General features: G+C 46.6%; 10 protein-coding genes across 10 annotated transcripts; 7 read left to right on the forward strand and 3 right to left on the reverse strand.

Annotated features, from left to right (window-relative positions):
• Positions 1–1,284: 1,284 nt before the first annotated feature.
• Positions 1,285–1,716, forward strand: N7458_000500 (nuclear transport factor 2 family protein; the record flags this gene model as incomplete). The annotated part of the gene is made up of 1 exon (XM_056903894.1): positions 1,285–1,716. One exon carries the CDS (start codon positions 1,285–1,287, stop codon positions 1,714–1,716), a length of 432 nt encoding a protein of 143 aa, XP_056771661.1.
• A 2,536-nt stretch (positions 1,717–4,252) lies between these two features.
• Positions 4,253–4,704, forward strand: N7458_000501 (uncharacterized protein; the record flags this gene model as incomplete). Its single annotated transcript, XM_056903895.1, has 2 exons — positions 4,253–4,272; positions 4,359–4,704. The coding sequence occupies 2 exons, from the start codon at positions 4,253–4,255 to the stop codon at positions 4,702–4,704; spliced, it is 366 nt and encodes a 121-aa protein (XP_056771662.1).
• A 729-nt stretch (positions 4,705–5,433) lies between these two features.
• N7458_000502 (uncharacterized protein) lies at positions 5,434–6,531 on the forward strand (the record flags this gene model as incomplete). Its single annotated transcript, XM_056903896.1, has 3 exons — positions 5,434–5,793; positions 5,825–5,874; positions 5,934–6,531. 3 exons carry the CDS (start codon positions 5,434–5,436, stop codon positions 6,529–6,531), a joined length of 1,008 nt encoding a protein of 335 aa, XP_056771663.1.
• Positions 6,532–9,087: 2,556 nt separating this feature from the next.
• Positions 9,088–9,294, forward strand: N7458_000503 (uncharacterized protein; the record flags this gene model as incomplete). The annotated part of the gene is made up of 1 exon (XM_056903897.1): positions 9,088–9,294. One exon carries the CDS (start codon positions 9,088–9,090, stop codon positions 9,292–9,294), a length of 207 nt encoding a protein of 68 aa, XP_056771664.1.
• An 87-nt stretch (positions 9,295–9,381) lies between these two features.
• Positions 9,382–11,010, reverse strand: N7458_000504 (NADH:flavin oxidoreductase/NADH oxidase family protein; the record flags this gene model as incomplete). Its single annotated transcript, XM_056903898.1, has 7 exons — positions 9,382–9,447; positions 9,516–9,866; positions 9,930–10,166; positions 10,222–10,241; positions 10,327–10,731; positions 10,786–10,891; positions 10,942–11,010. 7 exons carry the CDS (start codon positions 11,008–11,010, stop codon positions 9,382–9,384), a joined length of 1,254 nt encoding a protein of 417 aa, XP_056771665.1.
• A 1,514-nt stretch (positions 11,011–12,524) lies between these two features.
• N7458_000505 (uncharacterized protein) lies at positions 12,525–13,463 on the reverse strand (the record flags this gene model as incomplete). Its single annotated transcript, XM_056903899.1, has 1 exon — positions 12,525–13,463. One exon carries the CDS (start codon positions 13,461–13,463, stop codon positions 12,525–12,527), a length of 939 nt encoding a protein of 312 aa, XP_056771666.1.
• A 684-nt stretch (positions 13,464–14,147) lies between these two features.
• Positions 14,148–14,390, forward strand: N7458_000506 (uncharacterized protein; the record flags this gene model as incomplete). The annotated part of the gene is made up of 2 exons (XM_056903900.1): positions 14,148–14,235; positions 14,278–14,390. 2 exons carry the CDS (start codon positions 14,148–14,150, stop codon positions 14,388–14,390), a joined length of 201 nt encoding a protein of 66 aa, XP_056771667.1.
• Positions 14,391–15,888: 1,498 nt separating this feature from the next.
• Positions 15,889–17,113, forward strand: N7458_000507 (transcriptional regulator family: Centromere protein BDNA-binding region; the record flags this gene model as incomplete). Its single annotated transcript, XM_056903901.1, has 4 exons — positions 15,889–15,958; positions 16,100–16,183; positions 16,249–16,622; positions 16,886–17,113. The coding sequence occupies 4 exons, from the start codon at positions 15,889–15,891 to the stop codon at positions 17,111–17,113; spliced, it is 756 nt and encodes a 251-aa protein (XP_056771668.1).
• A 789-nt stretch (positions 17,114–17,902) lies between these two features.
• On the reverse strand, positions 17,903–18,880 carry N7458_000508 (zinc-binding dehydrogenase; the record flags this gene model as incomplete). Its single annotated transcript, XM_056903902.1, has 1 exon — positions 17,903–18,880. One exon carries the CDS (start codon positions 18,878–18,880, stop codon positions 17,903–17,905), a length of 978 nt encoding a protein of 325 aa, XP_056771669.1.
• Positions 18,881–20,098: 1,218 nt separating this feature from the next.
• On the forward strand, positions 20,099–20,953 carry N7458_000509 (alpha/beta fold hydrolase; the record flags this gene model as incomplete). The annotated part of the gene is made up of 1 exon (XM_056903903.1): positions 20,099–20,953. The coding sequence occupies one exon, from the start codon at positions 20,099–20,101 to the stop codon at positions 20,951–20,953; it is 855 nt and encodes a 284-aa protein (XP_056771670.1).
• Between the last annotated feature and the right edge of the window lie 1,757 nt (positions 20,954–22,710).

The following is a 22,710-nucleotide window of genomic DNA, read 5'->3' on the forward strand; positions in this document are numbered from 1 at the left end:
TTTATATCCTGGTGATGTAGTGTGAATGCGCAGGTGAGCCTTGCTGCTTATCCCATCATTCTTTTTATGTCTGTACTTTCACTTGGCTGGAATAATTCACGTGGCCTCTATATAAGAAGAACGAACAATTATCACGCCGAATATGGGCCAATTTGACCCAGATGTTACTGGCAAAGTAGAGTGGATTCAGAGTCAGGCTGGGGAATCGCAGTCGAATAATGGACCCTAGGTTGAAAGATTTGGCGACTCGTACGACCGTCAAATAAATATTGCAATAAAAATATTGATTTTTAGATCAAATTAATTCAGAATATTTACATTAGATCTTCGTTACCCATCTATTCGTACATTATTACAAAGATTGCCTGTTATATTCTATGAACACTCTACTTAAGCAATGAGAAAACGTATATAATTTTGATATCTTGCGATCATATTGTCTGTGGGACAAAATGTTCCACTCTTGAGATTTTAGCACCTGAACCGCCAAAACTCATCTTCCGAGCTGGAGCGAACCTCGAAACATGACTCCATACAAGGTTTACTTAGAACAAATCGGCCGAGTATATTCCGGCACAATATGCGCATTCTCAAAATGATGACCATCAGAGGTCCCAATTAATGCGAAATGCCCCCGTGCATAATAGGTAATGTGGGAATTATACGGCTTTCCGAGTTCATTATGCGTGATTTCGCATTGCACGCTTAAGAGGTTCAAATGTTTCCGGATTGTCCCGAAGATGTTACGAGACACTCGCTAATTTCCTAGAGTACTTTGATCATCAGCCATGGCTGAGATCACGCCTGTAAGAGCTATCTGGTATTGATACCTCTATGAGAGTGGATGGCACCCTTGTAGGCGAGGAATTTGCTGTGGCGATGCCACAAGCACTTCTGATCATAGTAGTCGAACTTTTCTTGTAAGGAAGACATAATCTTCGATATGAAGAGATATAGGAATGAATCCTTTATAAGACAAAGCACCAAATTATCATATGTCATCATATAAAGCCATTTTGTGGACCATCGGGCACAGACAGTCTGCTATGTAGTACTCTCAGATATGCGAGTCAATGCGGGAGGGACTTCGCACTCTTTGCAAGATGTAAAGAAGAGCCAAACGTGGCACAACCCAATCAATCAATGCACCATCTTTGAAAAATGAGAATATAAAACCTGAACTACGCCGAAAATTCCATAGCAGAACGAACCACTGAATCAATTGTCTCCGGCGGTGTACTCCTTCATATCTTGCATACCCTGTCCTTGTCCAAGGCGATAACCATGTCGGGCAACAATCAATACGAAGACACTGAATATGAACTCGCCACCGGGGAAACGGTTTTGTCAGCCATGGATCGAATCCAGCACATTGAAGACGAACTAGCCATCCGGGATCTGGTTGCTCGTTTTGCCAATGCCTGCAGTCCTCCGGACTATGAATCTTTCTCAAAGCTCTGGGTCCCAGACAGCAACCGTAAACCGATCTGGATATTGAGTAAACCATTTTCCATGTCCGCCACGGGGGTGAACGAGATCGTGGACATGGTCAAAAGGTTACTTGAACCACGAGACTTCTTCGCCCAAATGGTACACTCAGGTGTCATCGAAATCGACGGTGATCGTGCCACAGGCCGTTGGATCATGCACGAGATCGGCAAAGGACCTGGAGAATCTTACTACAACAACTTTGCCATCTACGAAGATGTTATGTAAAAAGTAAATGGAAGCTGGTTTTTTGCCCGGAGAGAGTCCAAGTATATGTTTCTTGACCCGAGTTCATTTGAGGGACAAGTGTTTTCGCTGTCGACAAGTAGTTGATTACGCTCTAGTCCACGGATGTTAGCTTACTATACAGTACCGGAGTTTGACTTCGGGGGTTCCCCAAGCAGGCAGAGGGGGTGATAGCAATCGACTTTTCCGGGGTGGTATCTCCCTTAGGGTCTGTGAGATGCATAGCTTTTCCGTGGTCCTGGACAAGGAGATATTTTGACATAGCACTACAGCTCGAATTCCCCTCTTGACGGGTTATTAAAACTAGTGATATTTGTCCGCTTTTCTCCGCAGGGCTATAGATTTTAAACTCAGTAAATTATTCTATATTAAGAAAACTTACAAATCTTAATTGACACCACTTGTGCTTCTCCAAGCTAGAAAATGTTATTATCTGAGAGTCAGTTGATCAGCAAATTTTGTAAACCCGTGAAATTAAGAGAGTTAAAACTTAAAGTCTTTGCAGAAGCAACAACCAAATGCAAAACATCATGCCGATATATCCAAAGATGTCCCGTCCCAACGCTAAAATCGGTGTCAGGGTATAACCGGTCCACCTTCCAGAAATTATCAATGTTCTCAGCATGTAGGTGCTCTGAGGCATGCAGTCTGATGATGGGTCCCGCCTTTACTTAGACTGAGAGGAGTCGGGTTTCACGTCATCTTTCACCATGGTAGAGGCAGCCTATTATGTATGAGTTTGCTCATTGTGTAGCAGACCCCAATTCTGGGGCATGAAAGAGTAGATGCCATTGTTCATGGTACTCCCCAATGCTTGCTTCGAGGGTTAATCGAGAGCAACTAGAAGACTCCCTTCCGGGAGACCGAGCGGAAGTAAAATGAAGTCATACAGCGTGTGGTTCATGCAAATTTTGTCCCTCTGGGTGATATTAGGGCAAACACGTGAGAATTCAGACATACAGGGAATAGGAATGGTCACTATTATTCCAAACAGAAGGATTTGGTAGTAACACGCCTTTGTTTCCTATTGTCAGAACACGATTCTTAACCAAAATGTGTAAAACAGCGTCAGGTTTCTATCCGACAATGTTATTCCTGCTGTCGCCTATACGTCGCCAATTCCACCAGACGTCTAGAGTGAGGAAAAGGGGCCCTATGCTCATTGCGCTGTTTCAATTCATCCGGACTAGAGGTATGGTTACCTGTACTATTGCAATTCGGTTGCATGATGTCGAGGAGGCTTTAGTACTCGATGCATTGAAGCAAGTGCGGAAGTTGCCTATTGCTTTCTAGAAGAAGCTAGATATGTTCGGGAAATTAGTCACTTATTTAATTTCGCCGCTACTTGCAAATTACGTCCATCATTTTCTAAGATAATGAGCTACTTCTGGCTTTCGTTCATGTTTATAGTTGTTCACCTTGTGATATTAATCTAACAGACAATAGTATGAGGCATTAGGGCGGAATGGATGGAAAGATGTTCAGGTGCTGGTGTAGTATCAGATAAGCGAAATCATGATCTAACATATGTCGGACATGGGATGGATTTACAGATATAGTAAGGTTAATTATTATAAGAAATCTTATTCCTCTTCGGGAAACAGAGATATAGTCGTAACATTTATCTATATTCCTTACTAGGCACGGGAATGTTCCTTTGATCTCCTTCTCATTAATACTGAGATCTTCGCAAAAGCGTGTGCGACTTTAGAGCTGCCTTGTGGCCTGAGAACACCGTCTCCGACGGTCAGGTGTCAGCACTAGGACCCTGCAGCCGTATCGGCCGATTCTGGATCGATGGCATACCGCGGAAGCGGAACCTATTAGAGTTTAGACTCCGCTTTAGTTTATTACCTAGTGAAGTGGGGAAGCTCAAAGCAGCCGGGTCGGGGCAGGGGCAGAAAAAACCCCCAACAGCTAAGCTGCCGTACGAGAGGCAACAAGAGGATGGGATCGCACGGTCGGTAAACGCCCTACTAACAGTAGATCTGGCTGGCCTGAGTAGAAGAATTGAAGGGACGTCCTGCTCTGAGAGAAAAATGAGAAAAATGAGAAGAAAAACTCCATTGAAAAGGTGTCCAATCCTACATCACTCCTGTCATGTGTGTTGTATATATCTTCACTTTCCTGAATCAAAGTATACGATTTCCGCTGAAATACACCAAAGCATACCGGACAAACAGACCACAAAACAGAAACAACTAAGCTAAGTAATGTCATTAGATCCCCCACTACACTGGGTGTGATCCTGCCATGTCGGACTACAGAATATCCGATCTTAACACGAATGGAAAGACCGAGTCTGCACGGTGGATTAGTATGAGGATTTGAGATGGGACCCGAATATCGTTGAATCCGGATGATAGGAGAAGGCGCTCCTTATCATGGGATATATCAGCCATCAAACCAACAAATAGATTTCTCTTCTTTTCCTTCCCCAGACTTGATACCTTTGTTGAATGCACAAGATTATTTTGATTTTCTTTTAGCTATAGCAATGTGGACAGCATTGTCCTGGATGCAACCGCAAGCCAACCGGTCGAGCAGCCCAAATTCAAGACAGCGATCGCCTGCCCACCTACCATATATGATGGCACCGAAACTAGTTCAGTTAAACAGCGCAGTGTTCAAATTCCAACTCTGGCAAAAACATCTCTACACAGCAAGAAGGCGCTGACTGTCCTTCAGGTGCAGAACGAGTGGAGGAACATTCACGCCCCCGATTTAGCGGATGGATATGTTATTCTTGTGGAGGAAGCCTTAAAATGGGGTGGAAAGGCAGATTGGAACGGCGATGGTTACTACTTCGTTGAAAACGGGCAGCATATTTGGAAAGATGTGGCGAAGGCCGTTACCACGGACAAGTTCAAGAACGGTTATCTGAAAACCCCCGATGTTCAGCCGTTTTCCGTAGAGGAGTGTCCTAATATTGATGGGGACCTTGTTCAGGGCCTGCGATCTGGGGAGTGAACTCTCTGAATATTGCAAGTCACATATGTAGACTGGGTTGGAAGCCACGTCAACTACCTTCATGGGAATATGTTTCATAGGCAGTTTATTTGGAGGCTAAAGCTCTGGGGCTCAACTTAGTCATGCAAGTTTGAATGTGTAACACAACACTGTAGGCCATAGGTTTAATCATCGTGCAAGAAGTTTCCATATTAAATGCAGTGTTGGATTTCCAACATTAGTGGCCAACTAATTTCACACCTTTCTGGTAAATCGGCGAGCTGGAAAGTCGTATGCCTGCTAGCGAAGGCGGTGAACTGCAGTTTGTGTGACGAATATTCATTGATTTAGTTCGGTCCTATGGTAACTTCTCACATGAGCTTGTAAATAAGATGCAGAAAACAGCACTTCTCAACAGATAGTGATGCTTGCCGGGGTTGTGATCGGTGAAAAGCAAATTATACTTTAGTCCACAATAAAGGCTCACGATACCCGAGGTTAGATACGCAGTGATCAGCATTGATCCCTCTAGCTAGATTTGGGAGGATCAGGATTTACTGGAGGAAATGCGCTAGTGACAAGTACGGAACCTTGCTTTGTTTCATCTGACCCTTATTTTACACCTAGCGCCCCTTTCAGCAACGTAGAACCTAAAAGCAGGGTTATATCCGACATTCGCTTCTTGTATACTCGTCGAGCTTCCCGATTTGCGTCAACATATATTTTGTTTGGTAACCTTGCCAGATCAACATGAATAATTCCTATTCAGAACCAGAATTTTCAATCCCTGATTCAACACCTCGTTCGAGTAAGACCGAGTTCGTGGTTGCTGGTCTTCGAATATACGTGTACGGGTTGGAGGAACTGAAGTTGATGCATTGGTCCAATAATGAAATCGCGGTGTTATACCTCGCTCACGGTCGCACGCTCACGTACTTGAATATGGAAGGCTTTGCTCATGAGATCCTCCATCGGTATCGCAATGACCGTCGGCCGAGGAAGACCAATTTGATTGCTGTTACGTTAGATATGCCGAACCACGGTGATCGCGAGGTACATTGTCCCACTCTCTTCACGGCCTCCAACGCTCCTCACGCCAAAGTCCCTCATGTAAGCGAAACTAAAACCGTTGTCTCTATAGATTAGCAGGGAAGCAAATCTTTCCTGGGATTCGGGTAATGAGACACATGGGTATGACGATTCACACTTGGACACGTGAAAATTAATCTGATTAAAGAATGATTCCGTAGCCCTGATATGCTCTCCCTTATATCGGCATCAGCGTCCGATTTCGGCATTTTATTCGACTATCTCCCATCCTATATCCCCGGCCGCTTCAAAAAGTTCTACAACATTATGGCAGGTGTGTCCCTTGGAGGACATGTCGCGTGGCGCGTATCCAAGTCAGTGGGCGCCAACAAAATCCACGGCATCGTACCCATCATCGCATCCCCAAATTTGACCGGCCTCATGCTGACTCGCCTGGGCGTCGACGCTTCTATCCTTAAATTGACCTATCGGGACCTATACACCCTCTCCTACAAAGACTTGGCAACTGTATTGACAGAAGAGCAGCAGCGACGCTGGCCGGAATCCCTCAGTAAGATAGTGCAAGAGACCGACCGTACTATTGAAGAAGATTTTCCGAAGGATATTCCTATGTTGATCCAGAACGGAGAACAGGATCTTCTTGTACCCAGTGAATTCGCAACCCAGTGGGCACAGCATACCAATCCCGCTCCGTGCAAGAAGATTGAGTGCTTTGTGCAAAAGAACACAGGGCATACATGTACAAAGGAGATGGTCGCCAACACAGCTGATTGGCTAGTGAGGTTGTTTATGATATAGTGTATCAAAGAGTATATACATCTGCCTCCAATAGACAGAATTGCGCAAGTCCCTGTAAGTCCATGTTCACTCAATAACCGACCCTTTCACAAATTATCACATAGAACAGATCCTCGCATGACGAAACCCAAACCAGTAATTATCCCCAAACAATAATATTTCACATTCTCCTATCATAACTTATTCAACATGCGATTTGTTAACTCTACTGTGCCTGAATCCAACGAAGACATCGAAATTTGCATTCAGGAAGCTTTTGAAGCCATGTCAGCTTTCAAAAGGCCAAATTTAGTCAATTGGGCACATAACAAGCGCGTTCCATGTCAACTTCTCCTCACCCAGTGGAAGAGGCGTAATCCCTCGCTTAGCACCCCTATACCTATGGGAGGTTTTGTTCTACTTAGGGACAAGCTCTGTGTGACTGGCCACTATGCGAAAAAAGATCAATAAGGGTGCTAAATCTATCATTCGCAAACACTCTGCCGTATCCCCCGAACCTCCTCTTCCAGTCTGTGAAAATAGCTAAAACTCTTTCACGGTCAGCATCATGAATGTCACCGACTACGCTGAAGGGGGGTAGATATTTAGAGGTAACAGAGGCAAGACAAATCTGTGATTCAGGGCTGGATTAATACCCACCACAAGACTCACTTTAAGAACAGCATCAACCCACACGGTATCTGGAGTTTTGACTATGCAATTGCGTTGGGAAGATCAATAAGGTATACACGCAAACATAAGCAATGTGACGACCTAGACGCGATTGGGATTAGTCTGGGGATTTGGCGATGGAAACAAACATGGCCGAATCGGGAGAAAAGGCGTTTCTTACCGGGGGACATATCAAACATCATCCCACTAGATAGGTTTCTCTTTCTTCTCTTCTCTAGTCTTGATACTTTCGTCAAATGGCACAAGTTGACCCTGGATCTCTTCCTGGCTGTAACGAGCAAAAGGGCATTGGCGGCAGCGTTATCAGTCGCAACTGGTGACGGTTATTGGGGCTGTTTCAACAGCTGGATCAGCATACTTCCGGTTAAAAACCATTGTGCACTCCAGGTCCTAATACGCAGCTTTGAACGGCAACAAGAACATAAGAGTATCACGATGACTGATAGTGGCTATATGAACGATAGCCTCGCTACCAGTGAGTTCAGCATATCCACGAGTCTGGTCCTGCGCAAAGCTTATAGTGCATGTTGACCTGCGATAGGTTTGGCTTACACCTTAAATACGAAGGCGTCAAGTTTTGTAAGCCAAATAGGATTATCCGATTCAGCTTGCCTTAGCATGCAGTAGTAGTAGTATTGTTCAACCGTCGGACGCTGGTGTTTTAAAGTGCACAAACCCTGTAGTACCTAACTGTTAAGGATACAACCGACACTAGCTTTGAGCAGTCTGCTTAGGATGAATTTCCTCGCTGCGATCGCCACAATACAAGACCTTCAAGAAATCTGCTATGCAGATCAGTTTTAGATTAGCAAACTTAGGGCCTATTAATTCTGAGAGGGTTGGGAACAGTTTCCGATTCTAAGTTAGAGAGAGCTGAAGGGAGAGTGGTAATGGTGATTCTATACGCACAACCCCATCCTTCTGATTCAAACGAATTCAGCACTTCAGCCCACCCCCAAAGTAGGCGGTCAGCTCAAAAAACTAGAAAATCGGATAGAACAGCTTAATCTGCAATTAGCCAGATTTGCTTCCCATTCAAAGAGGAATGGCGAAAACAGCGCGCTTATTCGCTTATGTTGCCGATCAATTGAAGACAGAGTTAGACCTGTCTATACGTACAGGTACGGGAGGGAGTTCTATCCGCCGCGCACGCTATGATAAATGTCGCGAATATTCAAGAATTACTATAATCTCCTCTTCCCAGTTGAAGAAGATCAAGCGAATTGAACGATAGGGGACTGAATAAGAGGCGTGAAACTCCCTTCGGCCGAGATGAAACACGTCATGTGTAACGGGCCCATGCCCGTATATGACCACGTGACCGTGGCCTTCCGCCCCAACGGATAGGGCTGATCTGGGGATTTCGTATAGACTGGCTGCTGCGCGAAGAGATTTGATTCGGCCATTTTGAAGGTCACTAAGGGCTAATAAGATCTTGCCCTCTTGATTGGCCGAATCTTGCGAGGTTTTAGTGCGAATTGGTGGCATGGTAGTTGGTTGAATTAGTTAGGTACTAAGAAGATGGGGATTTTGGATGTGGTGTCCGGGCCGGCCGTGTGTCCGAGCCGACCGTGGATCACGTTAACGCCCGTGTGGATGTGTTCGATGAGCTAATGCTGGACCGCCTGTCAGGCTGTGCAAGTATTTCCCTCCGCTCCCTCGCCTGTCCTACTATGCCTTACTCTCTTTCTTCTCTCTGGATGTGGCGTACCACCCTACTAATAATGGACGGATTCCAGCCACCTACTATAGCCATGATACGATTAAAGAGCTGGACGATACCGCCTTCCATCTTCCTACGGTGGCGGAAGCAGACCTGCTGTCGATGAATCAGGCGTGCCACCATATGCCCTCGCGCTGAAAACTGGCTGTATTGCAAGCATCATGCGCAGTGTCTCTATTGAAAAAGGCTTGGTGAAGAATGTGAGGGTGCAGGTGATGGATTTACTGCCTAATGTGGTACAGGTGCTGCTGCTGCAGCCGTCATTAGTCGAAGTGGACTCTACCTGCTATCTATTCCAAACCATTGCTACACTGGCACAAGTGGAGACGGATGAGATATTTTGGCCCGCACGGGCACCTGCGGTCTGAACACTGGCAGAATATTATTAGGTTCTTGCAATAACTAACAACTACATCTCAAATATACACGCTATTTAATGCAGAGTAATAAGCCGATCAATGCCCTGGGACAGCGGTAGCCCGTCCCTTGGCCAACCGATGAATCTGGTCCGCATAATAAGTCTATTCCTGTTAGAAATGTCATACCTCTCCGGTTTCCTAGGGTCAAAGAAAAGGAAAATAAAACTCACACTCTCTGCCCCCGCCCCCAAGATCTGACTCCGTAGAAGCTTAGGAAGCCACCCAGGCCTCACCTTATCCAGAGAGATCTGCGCATCCTCATCCCTGGTACCTTCATCTAGAAGCAATGCCGCAAATCTCGGATTAACTGCTGCTGGGCGCGCGATACCGACGAGATCACACGCATTCTCTTTTATGGCAGCCTCTGCACCAGCACGGCTGCGAAACCCTCCTGTGAGCATGAGCACGAGATTCGGGAACCGCTTGCGGGTTTCTTTTGCGAAATCGAGGAAGAATGCTTCGCGGGCTGCTGTGCGTGCGGATTTCGTTTGCGAGATTGCGGGCTTGTCGCCATCTACCATCTAAATAGGGAATCAAATCAGTAGCAACACGTCATATATTACTGGAAACTGAGCCTTACGTACCCGTGGATTTTCATAAGTCCCACCACTAACTTCAAGAAAGTCAATCCCGGCATCGACAAGGAGCCTAATCTGGGTCATTGTATCCTCGAGATTCGCTGCGCTGTGGTCAGCCGAGTTTAGTTTAACGCCGATGCAGAAAGTTGCCGGCACGGCTTCTCGGCATCCTTTCAGGATATCAAGGAGGAGTCTCGCGCGGTTCTCTGCTGAGCCTCCGTACACATCAGTTCGGAGATTGGTCTGTTCCGAGAGTTAGTGATAAGTCGCAGTGTATAGCGCATTCAATTGAATGTACCTTGGGGTTTATGAACTGGTCTAGTATTAAGATAAGATGGCTTGTTAGTATACCTCTTCCATCCCATCCCGATCAAATAGATAATGCATGCAAGGTGAAACTCACCTAGAAGATATCCATGCGCTGCATGCAACTCAATACCCGAAAACCCACTCTCTGCTATAAAACGCGCAGAATCCACAAACAGACGAATCACAGTATTTATGTCTTTCTGGGTCATCTCTCTCGGCCTAGGAAATGCCAGGGAGGTAATAACAGAATCCAGAAAGTTATTACCAATAGTCAGCGGAATCGCGCTTGGTGCAATTGTCGGAGCAAAGAGTCCTCTGCGCCCAGCTCCACGGAGCGATTGTCTTCCCGGGTGGGCGAGCTGCACAATTGTAGGGCTGCCATGCTTCTGGCTTGCTGCGGCGTATGCTTTCCATAATTTGGAACTCTTGGTTTCGTAGTCGGTTTGCACGGCAGGGTCTTTGAAGTTTCCGAGGTGGTCAACGTCGACTTGCACGTTTCCTGTAAAAATCAGAATTATGATTGGTTGGATACGTAAAGTAACAGACAACGAACCTGTCATGATCATTCCCCATCCTCCATCGCTCCACCTGTTGTAGGCCAGGTTGAAGTTCTCATTCGGGTTGCTGTCTGACGTCGCTAGGTTTTCGGCCATGGCCGCCTGAATGATTGTAAGCAATGTCTTATCTATAAGTTCAATTTGGCACATACTTTGGACAAGCGATTGGGAAAGACCAAGCCGCAGGGTAGCTTGACTGCATCGTTTAATAGAGACGGCATTTTAGTTGAGAGGTTGATGAGAATAGGCAATTGATACCGGAGGTAAATGAAACTTTTAGGGGGCATTACAGGGGATATAATTTACTTTTTGACCAGGCGTATTTGAAACACTGTTGCCCAATATCCTACCGATAATTCCCGGGCAGATTAGTGATCGGACCGATCAGATACCCGACACAAACAGAGCAACAATTCAACGGCTTGATTTGAATGGATGAACTGAGTACGCCGACCCGGGAACTGGTCCTAATTTCCGAGCTGAGTTTGAACTTTAATTAACCCGACGCTGAAGATTCCAAGGGGCTACTTCACTGTAAGGCAGCTGAAGATCGTCGGTAACAAGCTTGGTAATCGACCTCGCCACCGCCACCAACAGAAGTATGGAACATACAGATTCCGCAGAGATTTCGAAAGGCTGCTCCTTTATTTAGTTTAGTGGATTTCACTGTCCGTCGCAGATAAAGTTTTCTTTTCGTAGATAGTTTAGAATGTTCATTCAATTCGACCTCCATGAATTGGGACTTCGTAGCCTGTCGGGATATATCCTTCTGTCAACCGAGGGATAACATCCCTTGCTTGGTGTACACATTCTTGCGCGGAGCTGCGGTTTCGGTGTTGTGACTGCCCAGCGTCGGCACAGGGAATTAAGGGGTATCTTGGTACCTGACCTGACTTCAGATACAGATCTACCATACATGAATCAATTGACTTTTTGCTTTGGAAGCATACATACTGTCCACTTAACTGTGTACACGGTACCTAGCTGGTGATACCCAACATAGCCTTACAGAAGAATAGTGATCTAGTATAACTAATAACATCACCAAGCCAAGGTTTCACTTGCAGCAATTCAGGATGACAATCGCACACGCGGTTGAATCGACAAAGCGCATATTGGCACTGATTCCTATGTGATGCTAGAGGGAATTTAGCACTCTGTACGGAGTACAGTTCTCTAGTTACTCAGACTCTGCCGTTTCGTGGGTGAGAAACACCCACAAAGACCTCCTTAAACCCGCCTCTGTTGTATCACAATGTCACGGCTCAGTTCAGACAAACCAGCATAAAGTTGTTGTGATACAACTCCCTTCTGAAAAATAGTCTACAGCTTTCTTGATTACTACAGTAGATAGGCTTTCACTAAATCCATACCAGTTTCTGGACACATCTACCGGGTCCTTTAGAGTGACGAGGGGATTTGTTGCCATGATTGATATAAATTGTTTTCCAGTGTGCTGGAATAGTCGTTTAGTAACGTTTTGAGAGAAAAATATAGCAGTAGAGTTTAAATAAAAGATTTTCTCATCTACATCCAATCCGGAAAATAGTCCAGCCATCTTAGGTTTCGCCAGCGGAACAGCAGTGACGAAGAGAATCAAACCACCAAACGGATTCATGGTCTGATCTAGTAAGAAGATAAAATTGAACAATTGGGTCGCGACAGGTGTTCAATTAGGAGAACAGAGATAAATTACATTGATAAACTTCATCGCCTCAGGATTGTTGAGATACGATTACAATCCATGCTCCCTGAATTCCTTTTGAGTCCATTCCCACAACTCCTCCATTCTTTTCTCGTCCCCGGTGATATCCCGCCTACTACTCTCTTTGAAGAATGGAATGTAGTATGCGCCACTTTTGACCTTTTCTGACTGGAAAGTGCTCGCCCAAAGCTGATTTAGGGCCCCCGTGGCTACATCGACAGAGCTCACTTTATTAAGAAGGCCGAAAACAAGCGACGTGATAGAGAAGCCCTTCATTTCACCACCGATATTGGTCCGGACGAGGCCCGGGTGTAAGGCCACAGACTTGATGGCGGGATAGCGTTTGGCGTAAGATTTGGTGAAGTAAATATTTGCAAGTTTGGACTGGCCATAGCGGGCCAGGGAACTGATCTCCCTTAGTGGCGTCTTATCTTGACTGAGCAGAAGCCCTCCTTTGGGAGCCAAGGTATATATTTCCGAGCTGATGTTGACAATTCGAACGTCGGTTTCAGCAATGCTAGCTGTTTTCTCCAGGATCGGTAGCAGTAATTCGGTGAATAGCGCTGGACCTATGTAATTGGTGCCGAACTGTACTTCGTACCCGTCCTCTGTCAACCCTGGCGCAGTGCCGAAAATACCAGCATTGTTCACGAGGATATGGAGACACTCGTTCTCCGCCAAAAAGGTGGCAGCTGCCCTTTTAATAGAAGAGAAAGATGCCAGGTCGATTTCGAGATGGTTGATGTTTGCGGAAGGAACTTGGTCTTTCAGCTCTGCAATTGCAGCAGAAGCTTTTGCCTTGCTGCGCGCGCCCATGTAGATCTTTGCGGGGTTGTGCTTTGCCAACTGCTTGATGGTTTCTTTACCCAAACCATTATTTCCTCCAGTTACCAAGATTACCTTCCCCGCGAGGTCTGGAATATCCTTGTCGGGACTATAGGTATTGTTTCTTCGGAAAAGAAAAGACATCTTCGGCGCCAGGTGTCGTGTCTCCTTGACCAGTATATGAGAGAACAGGGAGTGATTGGACGATAGGTTAAATAATAAACGTTTTACACAGGACAGTCTGAGCTATTTAACGTCGGATTTCGGGAGGCCATGAGAATCTCTGACGGTCTCAAAGCGTAATCCAGATTCGGCTTAATAATTACTTCATTTCCTAGGGGCAAGCCGAGGTTGAATACAAGACTGACAAAATGATTACTGATATTCCCGAACATACTATCTACTTTTTTCCGAGAAAGGTGAAAGCTGGAAAACTCAAGATAGGCAGATTACCCACCGGATTCCGAAAATATCGTGGATCCACAGGTCAGTGCATGTACCTGCGCGTCCTAAGATCACGGCGGTCCATAAAACGACACTAGTCTTCAGTGGTTTCAGTACCCTAGCATAAAACAGTCTAATATCCCCAAGGATACAACGAAAGCCTTGTTTACAAAACGCAATATTCTTAACTGGATTCTCAATTTGAGTTTGGGCAAATCAATTCGACAGGGAGCTGCAGTTAAAGACGTTCGTATTCTGGTTGTAAAAGACCTGAAAATTCTCAAAGTCCATGTTATCGGGCTCAACCCGGCCGACTTCAAACACACCAATATTACCTCCCCTCCTAACGCGATTATGCTGGGGAGGTAGTTGACGTTAGGAAGAATGCAAAGGGGTGATAGAAAATTAGTAACCAAGTTGCTGGATGTGTACATGGCGGGCCGTATTCCGACCATGGCTCATCATTCACCGAGTTCCTGAAAGGTTGACGGTGATCTCCCCTGGATGATCCTAGAAGGAATCAGTGACGCAGTAGCGGCCACATATGGTATATCAGCCGTCACAGCAATGCTGGCTCTCTCGACTCTTCCTCAGAGATGTGGCTGGATCGCTGGAAACAAGGCCTAGTGTAATTATTTATGCTGCCCCGACCAGTGTGGCCCTTGATGTTCTACACCTTTCCATCAGAGAAGGTTACATAGTGTCGGAGCAAGCTGCGACAGTAATGGCTAGTAATCCTGGTAGGCAAATGGGATCGAGGATAGGACTAAGCGGAACCAATCTTGGATGAAAAGGTTGATTGATTGAAGAAGAAACGAATATCATGGGGCAGGTTGAAATACCCCATGGATGGATAGGTACACGGTGTTACGACAGCCGTAATGCCCAGAATACCAGATTACTATACAAAACACAAAGGAAAGTGGGTCACTCAGTATTGCCCCTGTCTAGTGGTAAGTTACCACTCCATGTCTCGACACATAGTTATTGCGACTGCATCGCCGCGTCCTTTCGATCTCGTCCGACAATAGGGGGGATCGAGTCTTTGACTACTGGTCGGAAACCGCAATTCAGGCGATTACTGCAGCATTCTCTGACATCAAATATGCCTTGGATTGCTTCTCCAAGGGTACTTTATCCGATTTTTGCGCCAAAGTAATTAGAAAGAATGGCGACCGGGTCATTACGCTGCTTGATACAGGAAAGTCAAAAGTTCCAGGCGTTGAGTATGAGATGACTTTTGCTTACACCTTATTTGGACGTCCATTCGCCTGGCTCCGGCTTGTTTATCCTATCAGGCCCGCTATTCCTTCAGACTCTGAAGCTCTCATTGAATTCTACAGAGACCTACTAATGTATCTACCGCATCTCAACCCTCCAATAACTGTGACGGACGATGGGTTTGACGGGAATCAAATAGCTTGGAAAGCTCAGACGGAGGCAGGTTTCAAGTGGAAAAATTGCTTTAGTAATTAACTCATTATCATCGCGCAATATTTGAAGTGAACAGGTCCTCGAAATCAATGAATGAGAGCGGGTCATCAGTCACGATTCGCTAGCTGATCAAGGCGCTGTTGGCAAGACCCGGATATCAAAGTTGGTCGAGGAAGCATTTGGGGCCCCGAAGTTCTCCTACTAAGAAGCTGTAAGTGAATTCCCAATTCTTTGTCTATAATAAATAACATGAAACTACCCTAACCCTATTTGCCAACCTCCTTTACTATTATAATTCACACCAGCTTGGAGGTGACGGTGTGATGGCTGTACAAGGGACACCTTGGAAGTTCCTGCAATCAACCCGGCCGATCGACGAACCAGGATCACCATAGTAATAGAAGGTGACCAATCTGGTAGGTTAGATTCTGTATTAACTCGAGGGTGAAGTACATGGCTTGGTAACAAGGTTGATCTTTATTTTTTCCCCTTATGCTCTGGTTGCCAGCCTGCGCTCTATAAAAATTACTTTTGGCCCAAGCCCCCATGAGTGACAAGGACTTTTCAACCGAATCCATATAGGCTGCGCCATTCACAGGCATTTGATCAGCAAGGACTTCGCGGACCCGTGCAGGTAATCCTTCAAGAAGTAAAACACTACAATATCTACAACCTCGATGAGAGCGGTTTTATGCCTGGCCAGCAGGCTTCTCGTACGCGCTCGGTTGGTCGTCAGCAGGCGCGCGCTGAGGTGAACCCGAGTAAGCGGGAGAGCCAGACTATCGTTGAATGTATTGCTGCAGACGGCTTCGCTATACCACCGTCTCTTATCTTTCGAGGCTGAGTCATTCTCGAGAGATGGTTGGAGGACCAAGAGCCTAATGATTGGTATGTCTCGGTAGCTGAGACTGGCTTTGTGAATTCCGATCTGGCATTTCAGTGGCTCCAACATTTCGATAAACACACTCTAAACCGCGCAAAAAAGAGTAAGTTATATGCTTTTCTAATTATTTCAGAGTTAACATAGACTAATTAAGCATTTATATTATAGATGAGACGCATCTCCTACTATTCGACGGTCACAAAATACACTTAACTATCGAGTTCCACGAGTACTGCCTCCAAGCCAACATTCTTCCCTTCAAGCTTATCTCCCACGCTACGCACCTTATACAGCCACTCGACGGTGATGTGTTTCAGACATATAAGACTCATTTTCGAAGCTGGAATCGCCTAGTCACCCAGTACGGCGGGGAAGCTGTGTTTTTCCGGGGGAATCGTGATATTCGCGATGAGGCACTTACACCTTCTATCATTCGCGGAAGCTTGAGAAAGCGAGGAATCTATCCGTTTAAGCTAGATCTTGTGGTTAAGCCTCTTTCCGACCGCGAGGAACGTGGATTTATGCCACTCCGCGGATGTGACGTGATCGATCTTGCAATAAAATTGGGATAGTCTTGAGTGACCCGTGCAAAGTTTATGAACAGACGAACTAGCAAAACCTAGCAAAGTTAGGCGAAAAGTGGGGTTGCTTTACTTGTTCACCCGAACTTGTCCACCTCGGTTGAGGATCTGGCACATAGAGAAGCTCAACATTGAGAATGCCAAACGAACCAAAAATCAAGCCGAGAACTCAGGCCCCATCACCCCCAATCTAGCCGACAAGTCAGCGCTTGACACGATCCCAGGCAGCCGCTCTAAGATTCGAGTCTGAGCACAGTGGGTCCAAGAAGCGTCCTGTGGGCGAATTGGGGGACATCATGGATGAGCAGCCAGATGACAACGACTGGATAGGACCTCCAGGCTTCTTGCGAAACGAAACCCCTCTGATGACTATTCCTGATGTATCTGTTGCTGAAACCCTAGACGATGATATATGGTACGATGTCGACGAGCGGAGCGAAGAGGAGCAGTGAATGTAGTGAATGTGGTGAATTCCTTGCCTTCTACCCAAGCAACGCCTCTGCAGAGGTGTGAAAAGAGAGGAGAAAAAGAATGGTCCGCAAGGACAGTGTGATGGAAGGAGAAGGATGGTGCCCGTGAGGAGTACAGTGCTAGATCCGCTGTCCTCCCTTGATTCAATCGAGCACGAAAGCGGCAGCCGACAGGTGGGATGGTTGCACAAAACGTGGAGTCGACACGGGAAGATCGAAATCGAGAAGAGTGAGAAGGGGCGTGCGTCGTTGAGGACGATAACATTCATTGTCGTGCACTTTCTTGTGTTTACTGTTTATTACTACTATTTTCGGGGATGACCGATCAGAAAGTCGCCTTGCGACTCTCATGAAGCGGGAATCCAGCTGGCCTGACAGCAATCCCGCATAGCCACTATGTATTAGAGCGAGCTACATCGGGCAAATGAATTCATCATCATCATCATTAGAACCAGCTAAAAGCGTACGAACTAGTAAACATTGTGGCGAATAAGGACTAACTACCGGAATCATCAGAATTATGCGATTGATTGATTGATTGAGCAAGGAAAACCTATGAGGAATAAGGAAAAGGGGCAGGTTGAGGTGTAACCAAGTACTCGAGTTACCATACTGGAACCCAAATGTTACCCACATATTACATACAAACACATTAGAAAGGTGGGACGCAGATGGGCGAATCCCATGTCAATGTAATGCAGGACCCCACATTTTCTCGACAATATGCTTCTCCCAATTGGAAATATCTAGTGAGGTAGAGGGAACTGGAATTCAAGCCTTGCTCGGGTCAGCATATAACCTTCCCAGTGCGCCACCGTTAGATAGCCTGTCGAGCCCCTTCGGAATGTCGGCGAAAGGGATTTCCTCAATGAGTGGATCAATCTTTCCCGCTGCGATAAGCTCAAGCACTTCCCTAACTTCTTCTACAGACGAACCAGCAGATCCTATCAAATGGGCACCTTGGGCAACAAAATCGTAGGTAGACAGCGTAGCCTCTTTGGCCGCAAGGCCAACAAGGATAATTCGTCCACCAGACTTCACGGCCTTCACGGCTGCAGCGGTGGTAACGCCTGCACCTGCAAAATCCACCACCACATCGAAGCGGATTCCCGAAAATTTGTCCAGGCTTTTAGCGCACGTTAACGCTCCAGATTGTAGAGCGGAGACATATTTTTTGGGGTCGATATCAAACCCGTACACCTTTGCTCCCATGAGACGTGCAAGGCTAACAGCCGAGAGGCCAAGCCCACCGAGGCCGATGATAGCAACGGTGGAAGACGAAGAAACACGACCTTCCACCACAACTGCATGATAGGCAGTGGCGATGGCGTCAGTAGCCACGGCGGCTTGAGCGAAAGTCACGCTGTCAGGAATCCGCAATGTTTTCGGGACATTGAAGACAGCGTATTCTGCATATCCACCATCATAACCAATTCCGGGGGAGGTGGTCACATCTTGAAATGTGAGAGGATGGTCCACACCAAGGCCAGAAACAACCCTTTCACCAATGCTGAACTCGGTCACATCTGGTCCAAGCGTAACAATCGTGCCAGCGATCTCGTGACCGAGTATTATAGGTCGTTGCCAAAAAAGCATATCATCCTTGCCAGAAATTACATTGCAATCCGTATGGCACAGGCCGGTTGCCTTGACTTGAACAAGCACTTGACCATTCCCTGGGGACGGAATCCGAACATCTTTGAACTCGAGTCCTTTGGAAACATTGGAAAATTGAAATGCTTTCATCATATTGTCCGTCTGGCGCTGAGGCGGTAGATTGCTGGATCTGGTGTATAAGAGTCGAGAAAGTAATGGTATAATAGTGGGATCGGTGAATTTCTTTGCAAATACAATGAAGACAAGATATTCCGCAGGATAGATGGGCGTGAAATGGCGGACTACCCTTTAACAAATAGAAGGTCAAACCCCAGAAAGGGCCTCGGGATTGTTATAAACTTTAGCAGTATTCCATATTGATACTCTACTGCGAATTACGATCTCTGAATTTCTGAGCCGAGGCTCCGATTCGGATTTATTAGACCGAGTAGAGCTGGGGCACCATATCTACGTGCACTTGTTCGGGAATGCATGTGGGGTCCGGGGGACGGAGTCTACCGGAAGTGTGGACCCCAAGACAAGCAAGTACTGAACAGGAGGAGTCTTGCGCAGTGCGTGTGAAGAATGTTGCGAAAAATAACCTTACGTTGATGTAGCGAGCGAACAGAGCGTTTAATAATTACTCTCTGGAAAACGCTGACTGTTTGAACGGGTTACAGGCCTGATGAAACTCAGGCCAAAGGGTGCAAGTGATGATCACCAGGCGGTCAGTTCACGGTCGTTGCATTTTCAGCATGAATATTGAAAAGAAAAGAGCTTGATTCGCCTGCAACAGCGGCATATTATTGAGAGTGGCGGATTTCTTACATTTCATGACGCTTACAAACCAGCATATACCGGGCAGACATTCATGGACCCGCATTGACTCGTCAGTTTTAACTGTGAGGACTTGGAGGTGATTGCAGGAGTGCAGTCCATGGCCAAGTCGATTTTCACGGGAACTGCTGATAGGAGTGGAGCCTCGGGCCATCACCCTAGGTCGGAAACGATGAGTCGACACTCCGAGCGTGCGACTAGCTGTCAATCACTCACTCATCCACCCTATTCCGAACCTAGGAATGGAATCGCCGATTAAGTGCTGACGATGAGTGGGAATCCCATTGCCTAGTGTGCGGGCCTCCTTAGTGACGATACTGAACTCCCAATCCACCGACCCGACAACCGTCCTGTGGCAACCTAGGAGATTGATCAAGTTACGGGAACACAGCGTAGTCTCGGGCTGTCAGGAGGTTGACAAATTGCCCTATAAAACATACAACCTGTCCCTGTCACATAGACCCTTCCGCCGGTGTCTATCCTCAAAAAAACCTCTTCACTTCCGATTGCGCTTCAAACAAACATAACACTACAATGACGACCCTTCAAATCGTTCCGACTTCATTTGTCTCCATCAATGGACTGAAAATCGCTTACCGGCGCTTCGGGGCAAGCAGTCCATTGCCTTTGATCTATGTCAACCATCTTCGTGGTAGCATGGATACGCTCGATCCGCTTCTGTTTAACAGTATCGCCAAAAGCCGCGAAGTGATTGTCTACGACAGTGCTGGTATTGGACACAGCGAAGGAAGCGTGCCAGACTCTGTTCCTGAGATGGCTGCGATCGTTGTCAAACTTCTTGCTGCGCTTGAAATTCCAAAGGCCGATTTCATTGGCTTCTCCATGGGCGGTGGCATCGTGCAGCATATTGGATTTGAATACCCTCAAATTGTCAACAAATTGGTCCTGGCGGGCACTCAACCAGGAATTGGCGAAGGTGTGGCTTTGCCACCGCGGGAGGTCTTGGAAAGCGCTGGAGCAAACAACGACCAGCCACCAACGGAGGATGACATGATGAACCTTTTCTTCTATCCCTCCGAGACCAGCCTCGCCCTCGGCCATGCCTGGTGGAAGCGGATCCACGAGCGCAACGTTGAAGGTGAACCCCGGAAGGCGTATCTTACCGGGACCGGGGCACAGGCGCAGCTCGCTGCGATTTTCAAATTCACCACCGATACTCGCAACTTTGAACGTTTGGCAGACATCAAGGCCCCGGTTCTTGTGACGAACGGCCATACGGACATTATGTCGCCCACGTCAAACAGTTTCATCCTGCAGCAAAAGATCGCCAATGCCCACCTGCATCTTTATCCTGACGCAGGGCACGGACATCTCTTCCAGGTGCCGGAGCGTTACGCAAAGGAGCTTGAGCTGTTCTTGAACAACTGAGTTGTTGATTATTGCATCACTTCTATTGTTAGATCGCATCTGCCGGCGACTCGTTAGCGGGTGCCTATATATCGAGGACCGAGGGCACAGATCGTGTGATGATGCTAGTCAACACAATCACTCGGAGGACGGGGTTGATGCAGGTATTTGCTGCTAGATTACTTCAGCTTTCACCATAAATCATTTTCTTGGTCTTAATGAAATTGAACTACCTTGGCTTTTCTGCATATCGCTACATTTTCATTTTTCTTGAAAGCCCCGCGGCCTACGACATCTGAGGTTGCAGAGTCTGCTGGTCAAGATTGAGCAGCAACCTTGAGAGCTGTCCAGCTCAGAGTCTATAAATTAGAGGTTGGTATGAAAAGAAGATTTGGACTAGAGGCCCTTCAGCCTCGTGACATCTCGTTGAGTGAGAACACCGACGTCACACTTTTAGATGATCCAATGCCTCTGTTACAAGTAGTCAATTTACCGTTTCCATCGTTGTTGGGCGACGAGACGATAGAACCCTCGGGTCGGCTGACCACCCAACACCATGCCCGTGCAACTTTACGTGGTCGATAACGGTATGGTCGCAGCCTTCACGGTTGACACTGCTTTTTGATTGACTCTTTGTCGGTGACATCGAGCTGTACAATTTCGAGACCCATGTCCTTGAGATGTTGGACTTTGACTGTATTCCGAGCGCTGGCGAAAACTCTAAGGGTCTTCTTGTGGAAGGTTTTCGCGAAGCGTCACCTATTCCACCTTCACTCCTGTGTTGTTCGGACGGACGAAGTTAGACGAATTGAACTTCTCCGCTACTACCTTCTTCCCGGGCGCAGATTAGCAATCATGAGGTCATCGATTCCGTATGGAATCTAGCAATGGCCATTGATCCAAGCAAAGCTTAAGGGTTGGGTCATTGGATTGCCACCGTCGGGTTGCTTAGAAGGCGTTCCCGCACCGGGTTCCATCTTTGCCCCGGCCACCAGCTAACCGTTTTAAGCTTGCTTTCGGCCCGCATACTCAAGTCAAGCGAGACTCCAGCGGGGCCAATTTTTTCTAAAGACGGACGTCCCGTTATGGCCTTGACTCAGATTGTGCCGACCAAGGCTTGGAGAACCAGGCACACTGAACCCTGATATACCAAAATTTGCGACTATTCGAGGGCGTCAACTAAAGCAAGCCCAACACACGCCACCCTTGCACCTGTGTGATTGGCGTGCAATGAATACACCTGAACTCCGTAGTCCGTGGAGTTTATCGCATGTATAACCTGGGATCCAGGGTCCCCTATCTACTTCTTCAACTCTGCATTTCGTTGTGGGGCAATTTTATACAGTGGCCGTCCAAAAGTATTTGGAACACAGTACTTCCCCCCTGCCACTTTTCTACACCGCGTACCTTACAGTAGCCACACGCGTCCTCGAATCTAGTAAATTGGCTTACAGTATTCGCTTCTTTTGTTAATCTACCTAAAGCAATACCTCATCGTGTCGAGGAGGTCATTAGATACAAAAGATGGCATACTAGTTATTGAAATATTGAATGGATTAGGTGGTTTAACCGGCAGAAAAGTAAGTGGGGCATGTAGCGTGTTCAAATACTTTTGAACGCTGACTGTACCTACAGTAAGATACGCTCAAAGTACAACATATGAATATGTCGAAGCAATAAATGACCGTATAAACTAAGAATGTCGCCCATGAAGCATTTTTAGTCTAGCGGTATTATGCCCCACAATTTTTGCGACAGAATACATGCCTGAATGTGAG

This window comes from Penicillium daleae, assembly GCF_028827525.1.
Source record: "Penicillium daleae strain IBT 16125 chromosome Unknown utg000001l_segment0_segment0, whole genome shotgun sequence".
Lineage (NCBI taxonomy): Eukaryota > Fungi > Ascomycota > Eurotiomycetes > Eurotiales > Aspergillaceae > Penicillium > Penicillium daleae.